General features: G+C 34.4%; 2 protein-coding genes across 2 annotated transcripts in view; both read left to right on the top strand.

Annotated features, from left to right (window-relative positions):
• The first annotated feature begins 760 nt into the window (after window positions 1-760).
• Window positions 761-9,249, top strand: LOC137388580 (transcription intermediary factor 1-beta-like). Its single transcript, XM_068075061.1, has 6 exons — window positions 761-843; window positions 5,869-6,040; window positions 7,049-7,205; window positions 8,110-8,293; window positions 9,082-9,209; window positions 9,241-9,249. Exons 2-6 carry the CDS (start codon window positions 5,886-5,888, stop codon window positions 9,247-9,249), a joined length of 633 nt encoding a protein of 210 aa, XP_067931162.1. The 5' UTR covers window positions 761-843; window positions 5,869-5,885.
• The window catches only part of LOC137387056 (uncharacterized), a 48,379-nt gene continuing 43,420 nt past the window's right edge, over window positions 9,194-14,152 (top strand). The window contains exons 1-3 of the mRNA XM_068073344.1: window positions 9,194-9,278; window positions 11,420-11,590; window positions 13,899-14,007. Coding sequence (XP_067929445.1) covers window positions 9,249-9,278; window positions 11,420-11,590; window positions 13,899-14,007 — 310 coding nt within the window. The 5' untranslated portion in view covers window positions 9,194-9,248. The remainder of the gene's footprint in view (window positions 9,279-11,419; window positions 11,591-13,898; window positions 14,008-14,152) is intronic.

Genomic DNA, 14,152 nt, shown 5'->3' with positions numbered 1-14,152 from the left:
CAAATTCAACACTATTGTGTGTGGATTTGGATCAATTATGCATAACATAAATTCTCCATTCTAGCAGCGCAATAGCTACAACCAATGGTAGCAAAGGCTGATGGCAAAGGGAGGTTGGTATACCACAGTTGCAATTTGGTGCTACTTAACAACATTTTGTTGTTTTTCTCACAGTTATTTAAGCTAATGTCGTGTTGATTGCGTTATTTTTCTATATGACCCTCGGCATAGTGAAATGGTTGGAGGGTTTCGAAACCTCTAATTTCGAAGGTGTGGAACAACCACAACATGTAAACTAGAGTTATCTTCCATCACATATCTAGCCTTGGATTTCGTTATCATTATGTTTGGATGAACACATAATATCGTTGAAATGTCTATAAACAGTCGTAAAGTATGATCTTATGCTCATTGTAATTGTTTTGATGAATAGAATGTTTATTTTAGTTGTTTTGCTTTATAATTGGTGCTGTATACTTCAGCAAAAAATAACGTTCAGGGGCGTCCAGTCTTCCTTCCATTGAGCCTTGCAATTTTTTGGTTGCTAGGCAAAACAAAAGGGAAATTCGAGTTCTTATCATGTATACGTCGCTAATAACTTCGGCTATACAATATAGGTGTAATCATTAAAAACCACGGCATTATTCAGTTTTTCTTTGACGCGCTCTTGACATAGGCTCATAAACGTATCTTGCTATGCCGCCGAGCACTGCTTGCAGTTTCGTTACAATTTTTGGGTTTTCCCTGTTCACCCCGTTCACAAACTAGCTTGGCAATGGCGGCTAGATTGACAAGCGTTGTTTGAAGTTTTTTGATGATCGACCCTGTTTCGCCAAAATCCATGTAAGATGAAGTGCATATAGAAGTTTTTATATAAATTTTAACTATTCAGTTTTGGATAGCTGTTTTTAGAGATATAACGCAACAAAAATATTATAAAAATTGAAGGTTTGAGCTATTTTCACCTGCAACATTTTATTGCGTGCATGACCTGGGTGTGACTAGCGATTATTATACGATTAGCAGTTTCAACATTTACAAATTCGAATAATATTCCGCGTTGTGCGTCACTATGCTTGATTGTAGAAATGATGTGTCACTGTAGAACCAAATGCAAGAAATATAGTGTTGCTAGTAACCATGCAATCGTCAGCGTTTTTACTAGTTTAAAAGCTCAACAAACCTATAGGTAAGGTGCTAGTGATTTTATCTAATGATAATGATGTTCATGATTAGGCCAAAATTAATTTATGCTTATTTTAGATGCATTTATACATATTCACCCTATACTGGTAAAAACTAACATCAAGTACATCAAGTTTTAAATGCAATAGTAGTTGTGTCATGGGTGTTAAGGGAGAAATTATGTAATGCATCACTAAGCCAAATCTACAGACAACATCAGTGTTGAGTTTGCTTCATCACATTAGTCTATTTTGACCATGTTTAGTTTGTGCACTTCCTCTTAGCTTGTGTGAACTAATTTGATTATTACTGGCTCAGGTAATAGTGAAGGTGTTAAGCTATTGTAAGCAATACTGATATTTACTATTAGAAGATACTTGTTTATTCTATAAGTTCAACGATTAAAATACACACCTAACAAAATTATTAACATTAATTATGACAAAAGGTTAAAATAGCTAAAGGATTTTACACCGTTACTCAAACGGTCGTCCGTGTTTGTTGTTCAGTCCCGTACGGCTGTGAGTCTTGACAGTCAAACGAAAGTCATGACAGTCCATAAATAGGAAGGTTAAGTAGTTGAGCTAGTGAAGTAGAAGAGGCTCAGCTGATGCTGGAGAAGGACGCTCCATAGGCATTGAGATAAGAGGTTCTGCAAAGGTAGGAGAAGGAGAGCTCAACAGGTGCTGGGGGAAGGCTCCACAGGCAAAGAGCCTCAGAAAGCCTTGCTGAGGCTCCACAGGCAGGGAAAAGAGCCTCAGCAAGCAGATGGGAAAGTGGTAGTCTCAGCAAGTCTCGAAAAAGAGGCTGATCATTAGGGATATTCTATTTTATAGATATATCTTTTAGCCTGTGAGAAAGTGTTTATGAGCTCAGGTTCTGTTCTGTATGTTGCAAGGGGTTAGCAATTGAGTGGACTTGTTTTAATTAAGTACATCATGGGAATGTAATGATTGGAAATGAGGACTAACTCCAATTGTTTTGGTAGTGTCTGGTAGAGGTGAAATTTCTTTTTGGTGGTTTTTCTAGCAGGCAAATTCATGCCTTTTTTTCATGGATTACTTCTAATGGAGGTTCTTATCCGCTTGTATATTGGTATAAGATGACTGTTTTTTATGGCTTTCTGGTGTACCGGGTGTTTTTGTTTATTGCAATATTGCGCATATCTCCAGTTGTTTAGGCGTTTCTCCATTAGGCTATCCACTTTTGGCAATACTTCCATATAACAATTGTAAGCTTGTTTAACAAAACCTTTTGTATACTGGATGCTTTGCTGCATCTTTTGAAATCAAATAATCTCACTTAGCCTTGAAACCAACAAATATAATAAAATAAAAAATATATTACTTCCTTGACTGCTCCCTTAACCTAACCTACAAGTATCTCTGATCACATATTTCACTACATGGTAGCTAGTACTAAATTGAAGGTACTTTAAAGGTTGACTTGCAACAAAATTTGCCTTACAGTTATTTGGTATGAAAAAGTTCACCGTGTCTTACTCTGCTGTGTTGTAGGTTCAAAATATGTGGAAATGTGATTGCAAGCTTTTGAAAGCTCAAAAACGAACAGTTAAAAAATGGCCGTAGATTGGAATCCCTTTATTTTGATGACGTACTCAATTCGACGTGGTTATTTTTTTGACACGTGATGTTATCACATGAAATGAAAGGCCAATAAAAGGCTCAATATAAAACGTCTCGTAGCACTAGTTTATGACGAACACTCCGGGCTCTACCGAAAAGCCCTTATTAAATATAGATGCTCGCTACTTTACAGCTTCGTTTCAGCTTGGTCTAATCATTTAGTCATAATCTGATAATGTGACTTATAATTTCCGCCAAATGGCGTGAACAATTTCTGCAGCATTTTTTGTCCAGGCTCCTCGTGTTTTTCAGAGGATGATATGCACCTCTTCGAGCTAAGGTTAAAAATGAAACTTGATTTATAGGATAGGTTTTGAGATATCAGTGCTCAAAGTGACAGCATTTCAATGATAATGACATAGACGCGTAAGGACAATAGACATGGTTTTATTGAATGCGTGAAGCTTATTTGTGAAAATATTTTTACGAGTGAGGTTGCATGAAAGTGTAAACAGAAGCACATCGTGTTCAACTATGTCACATTTTAGTCATCTTGAAAGGGATTGCAACCTACGGCTTTTTCGTCATGGCTCCGATTAACTGCTCGTTTTTGAGTTTTTAAGAGCTTAATATCACATTTCCACATATTTTGAACCTACAAAAAAGCAGAGTCAAACATGGTGAACCTTTTGATACCAAATAACTGGAATGTGAATTTTGTTGCAAGTCAACCTTTAAAGTAATTTCATAAACAATTTACAGCAGTTAGATGACAATAACTTTAGTAGACAGTTGTACCTTGTGGTTATGCCAAGGTTCAATCTACCAAAAGAGTGACTTTGTTTTAGTGCACTGGGAGGAGTAAAGTACCAGATGGGTGGTTACTGCTGTTTTAACTAATTAATAGATGAAAATATACAGATGAACAGTTTTTACATTGCATAGGAGTGAATAGCGAGAGTATATTAAAGTTTTTTCAATGGTAACCGTCTAAAATATGAAAAGGTCAAGGAAGTTTTTGACAAACACTTCTTTTAGAAAATGTGTGATAGGCCTACTTAAGAAAGCAAGGTTTTTCATGAATCCAATCGGCTCTCAGAAGGGCCTGTAGAACCATATCTGACAACAAATCGAGCAGAACAAATCTGACTCAAGAGCACAAATAATCCGAACAAATAGAGATAAAATCATAATCGGACTATTTCATAGCAATGTACCTGAAACAATGCAATAATGGATATGGGGCACGCTAGATATCATGGCCTAGACAACTGATAAAACTGTGATGGCCGGGAGACCAAGGAGAAGTGAACTATAGAGCATTGCAAGCCTCATATAATAGTAGTAGTGTTGCAGAGACGCTAAGGCTGTTGATGCCGGGAAACAAAGATGCCAGCATATCAAGTTATGATAGTCTGGAGCGACTAGCTATAGATTCTGCCATTACTGTTTAGTCGTTGGGATCTTTTAGTGCACGATCTGAGAAAGTACCCTGCTCTTGTAGTATCTTACCACAAAAGCAGAAGAGAGCTTGCTTAACTATGACAATTAGAACTGACTAGTGTTATTGGTCTTTCAAGTAGTGTCAGGTTAAATATGTGACCAGGTCCTTTAAACTCTATCAAGCAAATGGTCGTGGCGTAGATTATCAAGTCATTATTAAGAGTTTTGACCCTTATCTCTTGATGGCATATAGTTTTTCTTTCTTGAAAATGGTTGTCTTCAGCTGAGAATGGTTGGCTGATTATCTTCAGCTGAGCTGTTGATGGTGTGTATTTATCTTTTTTCTTAACTTGTCTAAAAAGATGAGTACAGTTAACCTATTCCAACACTAGTTATTTATTGCACTCCGTAATTTATAGAGCATAGAGTGCTGTTAGATGTTCACCTAACTAATTATACATTTTAATATATATATAGATATATATATATATACTATAAATTCCTAAGAGTTATGGGCTAGTATTACTAAAATTAGAGTGCTCAACAATATATTGGAGCAGCTATATACTAATAAATTATTTAAAAGCAATACTTATCTTTTTTTCTCAGCTACTGTCAGTTTCATGATATTCTCATTCATCAGGCTGTGTTGAAAAAAAACAACACAGCCTGATGAATGAGAATATCATGAAACTGACAGTAGCTGAGAAAAAAAGATAAGTATTGCTTTTAAATAATTTATTAGTATATATATATATATATAATTGGATAAAAATGAAAGTTAAAGTTAAGTTTAAAACAACTTTATTACTAATAGTTTCATATTGCCATGCAATAATCATCAGATCATCAATTTTACATCGCTCTATTTTAATATTGAGCACTTTCATGCAAGAGACTGTTCATACTGCATCTACTGTATATATATATATATATATATATATATATATATATATCTATATATATATACACACATATATATATACACACATATATATATACACACATATATATATATACACATATATATATATATACACATATATATATATATATACACATATATATTATAATGTATAGATATAATTATATCTATTTCTTTGTGAGATAAAAAGTAAGAGTATTATTAAGCAAGGAAACCTAATGTCATATATAATACTCACCGTGTATTTGTGGTATTTTCTCAACTTCATCTAGATGTCTACAGGATAGTTGTTTTGTCTGTTTTACTGTTATTTATGTTAGTAATTCTAGATCAAGAAACAATGATAAGAGTACGATGTAATTATAAATGGGGTCATTTGCCATTATGTATTGTTAGTAATTTTAGATCAAGAGACAATGATAAGAGTAGATGTAATTATAAATGGGGTCATTTGCCATTATGTATTGTTAGTAATTCTAGATCAAGAGACAATGATAAGAGTAGATGTAATTATAAATGGGGTCATTTGCCATTATGTATTGTTAGTAATTCTAGATCAAGAGACAATGATAAGAGTACGATGTGATTATAAATGGGGTCATTTGCCATTCCTTTTGCATTTTCTTCATCTTTATGTTCGATTCTCGTGTTGTTTCCCTACCTTTTCATTTCAGATAAGCTATCATAATGCTAGCAAAATGAGAAGGTGACTTGTGTTGGCTGTTGTAGGGCAGCGTGAGTTCAATATGGCTGCCGCTAAAACATTTAAATGTGCATGCTGCTATGAACGAGATGAGAATTTGGAAGAACCAAAACTGTTGCCTTGTGGACATGTTGAGTGCACGAAATGTTTGCATAAAAGTCTGAAGATATATGGAAAGTTTAAATGTGCAAAGTGCTTGTAAGTTCTTGCATAATTGTTTATAATACAGATTTTTCCTATTGTCAACTTTTATTCGGAACCAACATACAGTGTGAGAGTCCACAATATCAAAACGCATCATAATGTTAAAGGCAAAAGTTGTGAATTTTGGAATTCTCTGTAGACTGCAGTATATGTGTTTAGGTTCTATGCAGTGAATCTGGTGCAATGTTTGAGCTTTTATTCCCCAAACCATTGTGGCACATGCTTCTATGAATTCTTGTACAGTTTAACTACTAGTACTTTAAGTACTACTTTAAGTACTAGTTTGCTCTATTAAGTCTGGTACCTGTTACATTATTGTCTCAAGATTTTAGGAGTTGTCTCTTGTATTATAACCAAATGCAGTTGCATGCAACTAATGAACATAGTTGACCTGTTATTCCTATGCAAGTATGAGATAACCATCTATATAAATTTTGGTATTCTGATCATAAATATGGTCTGGTGTAGGGCTGTGCTATAGATATTAACAGATAAGCCTACATGTGGTTTGGTATACATGCAAAGTGTGGGTAGGACAGCGCGTATCTATATAAATCTCAGTGTCTGTCCAGTTACAGCGATAAAATTGTAGTAACGAAAAATTCACTTTGCTATGAATTGGATCTCGGAACCTCCAGATCTGGAGGCATCGAACTATTCATTAGACGAACAGTACTGGTGAAGATATTGATTAAATCGGTTAAAATACCCATAATGCATCACACATAACGATTACCAGCTGTCCTCACTAGGTGAACGCCTGGCGTTGCACTGGTAATAAAAGCAGTTTGTAATAAACTGTTGCAGGTAATGTAGTGCAACAGTAATGTAGTAGGTAATGTAATGTTTATAATCTGTTTTTATTACCCATGCAACACAGGGCAATCAGTAGTATTATACAAAGAGTAACAAGAACTGTTATGCATATCTACATCTATATGTATATACACTTGAGCTGTACAATGAACTGCATAGTTTCTTGTATATCTATATACATTTTAGCTGCACGGTGAACTCCCGGCTATCTGACCTTCCGAGTGCCACTCGCGGAACTAGTAAAGGTCGCCATGAGCTGTGTGACAATTGTTACGACCAACCAGCCATTTCCTATTGCGAACATAGGAGCTGCAAGAAATTTCTTTGTCGGCGTCACAAAGAGGTATTACTAACTACAGTTATGAAATCAATCAAGTTAACGTTCTTTGTTCAAGCCACTTACAAACAGAGTGATTATAAAAATAATTAATTTAAAGCAGTATCTTGGTTCAAATTAGTTTATCCCTTATTTTCTGCATCTGTGAATATGTTTTTTGTAAGGGCCAACAGATTGGTGTCTATACAGCCAAAATTGGAACAATAGCGTGATAGTCTTAAAACGGTAGAGCAGTAGTCTTGGTACAGTAGAGTAGTAGTCTTGGTATAGTCGAGTCATAGTCCTGGTACAGTAGAGTAATAGTCTTGGTACTGTAGAGTCATAGTCCTGGTACAATAGAGTAGTAGTCCTGGTACAATAGAGTAGTAGTCCTGGTACAGTAGAGTAGTAGTCTTGGTACAGTAGAGCAATAGTCCTGGTACAGTAGAGTAATAGTCTTGGTACAGTAGAGTAATAGTCCTGGTACAGTAGAGTAGTAGTCTTGGTACAGTAGAGTCATAGTCCTGGTACAGTAGAGTAATAGTCTTGGTACAGTAGAGTAGTAGTCTTGGTACAGTAGATTAATAGTTTTGGTACAGTAGAGTGATAGTCTTGGTATAGTAGAGCGCTAGTATTGGTACAGTAGAGAAATAGTCTTGGTACAGCATTTTTAACAATTAATAAAAATGCCAAGTCTGCCACTTTTATTAAAACAATAGTAATTTATTGCTAAAATTGGTTTTAAGCATACAACTTCCTTATTTAGCCTATGCCCAGTCTGCGCAGGTAATATCATTATTAGTGAATACTCACAGGCAGGTCTGTGTAGCAATCAACTCAGTAGTGAAGTGCTTTGCCATTGCTTTACTCATAAGTCTTACTGGAAACACAATGCTAATATATTATTATTATCTTATTACATTATTGTTAGTCTCATCGAACCATCCACCCAGACCATCGCACAGTCTCTCTGCAAGTGCAAGAGCTTCACTCTCAGCCACAGAAGCACAGCAAAAGAAGCTGTCCTCTTCATGACGATACAACTGTCGTCTCTGGCTGTAAAAGATGCCGAGAAGTCTTTTGCCAGGAATGTGACTTGTCATCTGGTTGTGGAGGTTGTTTGCTGAATTAGCTTGCTTCAAGCCTATAATCTGTAGTCAACCATAATATGACAGAGCTATCTGCTCGCAATTGTGAGAATATCATTTATATGAATTGTGGCACATGCCTGTCCCCCAACTCTCGTTAATAGTGAAGGAATAACGTGTGAACCGCTGTCTTAGGTTAGTGTTACGATTTGTGTTGCTTAACAGAATACATTTGGTTAGGAGGAAAGATCTTGAAAACCACTTCATAAAATTTTGCAAGCAAAAGTGCATTATCAAGAGTGGTTCAGCCTTCTCTATAGAAAGAAGCAAGAGAGCATCAACATCAGCTGCAGCCAAGATGTCAGCCAGCATGTCATGCTTTGTGGCTTTTGCATAAATATATCGTGGAATAGTCACAAACTTGTTTTACACGGTTGTGAAGCATGCCTTTGGAGGCACCCAGAGTTCTGTTGTTTCTGTGTTTTGTGGCTTTTTTCCAAGTAGTCCAGGTTTGGTGTAATATGTCATTTTAAAATTGAAATTGAATTTAGAGACAAGCAGGTCATCTCTAAAAGTTTTCAAAGCTCTGATAAAGGTCACTGCAAATGCTGTTTATCTGTCAGAGCATTTGCCGCTTTAGGTTATTGCCTTTAGGTTGTAACTTTATGGATTATATTTGAGGTTATTGACTTTAGGTTGTAACTTTATGGATTATATTTGAGGTTATTGACTTTAGGTTGTAACTTTATGGATTATATTTGAGGTTATTGACTTCAGGTTGTAACCTTATGGATTATATTTGAGGTGTTCTGTAGGTCATCCTCACAAAGAAATCGGCCTGAAGGATTTGGCTAAAGAGGTGAAGAATGACATAAGCTTACTCAAAGCAAAAGCAGAGAGAAGAAAGAGTGAATTAGATGAGCTGTTCAGAGAGGCAGATCGTGTTCTCAGCAATCATGTGACTGAAACCGAAGACTTGCTGATGCTGTTGGACAGGACTCGTGATGAGCAGGTGCGTCTTCAAGTTTTACGGGACATTACTACGGCTAGTTTACTAGTATCAGTATTCTGCATAGACTGTGCTGCCAATCGCTATAGCCTGTGGTTATCGACGCGCATTGTACACATCCATTCAGCAATATCTCAATACAGTGTAAGTATTAGGTTAGTATGCTTATAATCCTTAAAACACAAATATAGTTGACATGCAAGTTAAACTGATTATAAACAAAAGTGCAGGAGAATAAGGTTAACTTCATGTAATCATCTGATTTTATGAAATAAAACTAACTTTAAGTATGTAATTCTGCATTGTTCTTGCTTTGTTAATTGAGAACATTGATGATATGAACTCACTTCATGGAAAATAATTAATGATTACTTGTGTTACTAGTGGTTATAACATGTGTTACTAGTGGTTATAACATGTGTTACTAGTAGTTATAACAAGTGTTACTAGTAGTTATAACAAGTGTTACTAGTGGTTATAACAAGTGTTACTAGTGATTATAACAAGTGTTGCTAGTAGTTGTTTCAAGTGTTACTAGTGGTTATAACAAGTGTTACTAGTGGTTATAACAAGGGTTACTGGTTGTTATAACGAGTGTTGCTAGTAGTTATAACAAGTGTTACTAGTGGTTATAACAAGTGTTACTAGTGGTTATAACGAGTGTTGCTAGTGGTTATAACAAGTGTTACTAGTAGTTATAACAAGTGTTACTAGTAGTTATAACAAGTGTTACTAGTAGTTATAACAAGTGTTACTAGTGGTTATAACAAGTGTAACTAGTGGTTATAACAAGTGTTACTAGTGGTTATAACAAGTGTTACTAGTGGTTATAACAAGTGTTACTAGTGGTTATAACGAGTGTTGCTAGTGGTTATAACAAGTGTTACTAGTAGTTATAACAAGTGTTACTAGTAGTTATAACAAGTGTTACTAGTAGTTATAACAAGTGTTACTAGTGGTTATAACAAGTGTAACTAGTGGTTATAACAAGTGTTACTAGTGGTTATAACAAGTGTTACTAGTGGTTATAACAAGTGTTACTAGTAGTTATAACAAGTGTTACTAGTGGTTATAACAAGTGTTACTAGTGGTTATAACAAGTGTTACTAGTAGTTATAACAAGTGTAACTAGTGGTTATAACAAGTGTTACTAGTGGTTATAACAAGTGTTACTAGTGGTTATAACAAGTGTTACTAGTGGTTATAACGAGTGTTGCTAGTGGTTATAACAAGTGTTACTAGTAGTTATAACAAGTGTTACTAGTAGTTATAACAAGTGTTACTAGTAGTTATAACAAGTGTAACTAGTGGTTATAACAAGTGTTGCTAGTAGTTATAACAAGTGTTACTAGTAGTTATAACATGTGTTGCTAGTAGTTATAACAAGTGTTACTAATGGTTTTAACAAGTGTTACTAGTAGTTATAACGAGTGTTACTAGTGGTTATAACGAGTGTTGCTAGTAGTTATAACAAGTGTTACTAGGGGTTGTAACAAGTGTTACTAGTAGTTATAACAAGTGTTATTAGTTGTTATAATGAGTGTTACTAGTAGTTATAACAAGTGTAACTAGTGGTTATAACAAGTGTTGCTAGTAGTTATAACAAGTGTTACTAGTAGTTATAACAAGTGTTACTAGTAGTTACAACAAGTGTTACTAGTAGTTATAACAAGTGGTACTAGTGGTTATAACAAGTGTTATTAGTGGTTATAACAAGTGTTACTAGTGGTTGTAACAAGTGTTACTAGTAGTTATAACAAGTGTTACTAGTTGTTATAACGAGTGTTGCTAGTAGTTATAACAAGTATAACTAGTGGTTATAACAAGTGTTGCTAGTAGTTATAACAAGTGTTACTATTAGTCATAACAAATGTTACTAGTGGTTATAACAAGTGTTGCTAGTAGTTATAACAAGTGTTACTAGTGGTTATAACAAGTGTTGCTAGTAGTTATAACAAGTGTTACTAGTGGTTATAACGAGTGTTGCTAGTAGTTATAACAAGTGTTACTAGGGGTTATAACAAGTGTTACTAGTGGTTATAATGAGTGTTGCTAGTAGTTATAACAAGTGTTACTAGTGTTATTTCAGTCAAATTGCTATGGATTTACCTCTAATTTTAACAGCTACATTAATATAATTTTAGCTAAAAGAAATTGCGTCCATGTACTCAGCATTAAAGTCAGAGGTTGTTCGACGCAGAAATTCAACTGAAGGTGAGATCAAAGAATTTCAGAAGGAGGCTGTTGCTGAGGAGCTGTCCCGACTAAATACCATTTTGCAGACTATTCAGTTGCGGTTGTCTGCGCGCCAGTTGGTACGCACATTGTCACTGCCCAGTTCATCAGAGTTTAATTGACAGTTTTTGAGCTCATAAACCTGCAGTAGTCTTTTTTGTACGTATTTTACTCTTTTTTTTTACAAATGAACTTGTTTTTAGTGAAACATATTTTTTCAATATATTTTAAAACAGGTATCATAAGTCATACTTACTGGTTTATAGGTAAATGTTCATAGTTACTAGTTTGTAGATAAATGTTTATAGTTACTAGTTTATAGGTAAATGTTCATAGTTACTAGTTTATAGGTAAATGTTCATAGTTACTAGTTTATAGGTAAATGTTCATAGTTACTAGTTTATAGGTAAATGTTCATAGTTACTGGTTTATAGGTAAATGTTCATAGTTACTAGTTTATAGATAAATGTTCATAGTTACTAGTTTATAGGTAAATGTTCATAGTTACTAGTTTATAGATAAATGTTCATAGTTACTAGTTTATAGGTAAATGTTCATAGTGACTAGTTTATAGGTAAATGTTCATAGTTACTAGTTTATAGGTAAATGTTCATAGTTACTAGTTTATAGGTAAATGTTCATAGTTACTAGTTTATAGGTAAATGTTCATAGTTACTGGTTTATAGGTAAATGTTCATAGTTACTAGTTTATAGGTAAATGTTCATAGTTACTGGTTTATAGGTAAATGTTCATAGTTACTAGTTTATAGGTAAATGTTCATAGTTACTAGTTTATAGGTAAATGTTCATAGTTACTGGTTTACAGGTAAATGTTCATAGTTACTAGTTTATAGGTAAATGTTCATAGTTACTAGTTTATGGGTAAATGTTCACAGTTACTAGTTTATAGGTAAATGTTCATAGTTACTAGTTTATAGATAAATGTTCATAGTTACTGGTATATAGGTAAATGTTCATAGTTACTAGTTTATAGGTAAATGTTCATAGTTACTAGTTTATAGGTAAATGTTCATAGTTACTAGTTTATAGATAAGTGTTCATAGTTACTAGTTGATAGGTAAATGTTCATAGTTACTAGTTTATAGATAAGTGTTCATAGTTACTAGTTTATAGGTAAATGTTCATAGTTACTAGTTTATAGATAAGTGTTCATAGTTACTAGTTGATAGGTAAATGTTCATAGTTACTAGTCTATATGTAAATGTTCATAGTTACTAGTTTACAGGTAAATGTTCATAGTTACTAGTTTATAGGTAAATGTTCATAGTTACTAGTTTATAGATAAATGTTCATAGTTACTAGTTTATAGGTAAATGTTCATAGTTACTAGTTTATAGATAAATGTTCATAGTTACTAGTTTATAGGTAAATGTTCATAGTTACTAGTTTATAGGTAAATGTTCATAGTTACTAGTTTATAGGTAAACTAGCTGTGCCACCCGGCGTTGCTCGTCTAATAGAAGAGTCTTTGGACAGAAAATTGATTTGCATTTAACGTATAACAACATTTGCCATTACAACTTTCAAAGTAGGCTACATATCATGAGAGAAGTGTGTCATGTAGTTGAAATAAATTAAGAGAAAAATAAAAACAACTGTAAAGGTTTTCAAACTTTGTCAAACAACTGTACCTTTCAAGCTAGTAGCCTGGCATACTGCCAATGGAAAACTCCACTAAGCTAGTTAATAAGGTTAGGCTTCCAATGATGGGTAAGCCATGACTTACCATTCTGCATTGTTGTCTGCATTGTTGTCCATCTGAGCTGTTCTAATAATAGCTATAGCTGGATTTCCAAAAGAAGACACACGGACTTTAAGAAATATATATATAGATGTGTATTAAAACTAAAGTCTACAGAGATGATCCTATTGATTAGTAATACAGATGATGTTACCCTAACACTGCAATAATATTTTACAAACTCTCTACAAGTTAATACATCTCCTTAACCATCGTGTCTTCTACTCTTTACCTTATGTAAAATTCTTTTGAAGTTGTTGAATAGTTGGAACCGTTCTCTCTTTCTCGCTCTCCCTATTTCTCACTCTCTCTATCTTCTCACTATCTATCTCACTTGGACTGTTAGTTACTAAGGTTATCTGTCAATCAGTTAAAGATACTAGTCACTGTTGTAAATTTTGGCACTACCCTTGCCAGTCTCTAGGATTGCTAATTGCTTCAGCCACCAGTTGCTGGTGTTATGGGTTACTGAAATTACCAAGGAGGGTTTTATGTTGCGGGAATTACCAGTCACAAAAATTACTGGTTGCTCAGATTACGAGTCAGTGAGGCTATCAGTTGCTAGGGCTACCGACAGTTACCATATCAGTGTACCGGTAAAAATGCCTGTATTGTCATTGTTGCAGGTTGATCTGGTGAGAAACAGCAGAGAAACTGAAGCAGAGATAGAGTCAACAGTTGGCAGGAAACTTCCATCTTTGAAAGTACCTGCCGGAGTTAGACTCGACATAAAAAGTTTGTTGTCAGAGTTCAACTTGCTTCACTCCACATGGTTTTTTGTTAAGTTGGTGCCTATTAGCATGGTGGCAGCCATATTGAACTAATTTTGTTATGCCAAGATCAAGTTGCTTTTATATTGCACAGTGTGGGATGCTATAAA

The sequence above is a fragment of the Watersipora subatra genome, chromosome 2 (assembly GCF_963576615.1).
Source record: "Watersipora subatra chromosome 2, tzWatSuba1.1, whole genome shotgun sequence".
Lineage (NCBI taxonomy): Eukaryota > Metazoa > Bryozoa > Gymnolaemata > Cheilostomatida > Watersiporidae > Watersipora > Watersipora subatra.
The sequence above is the reverse complement of the archived record's forward strand: the minus strand, read 5'-3'. Positions and strand labels throughout refer to the sequence as shown.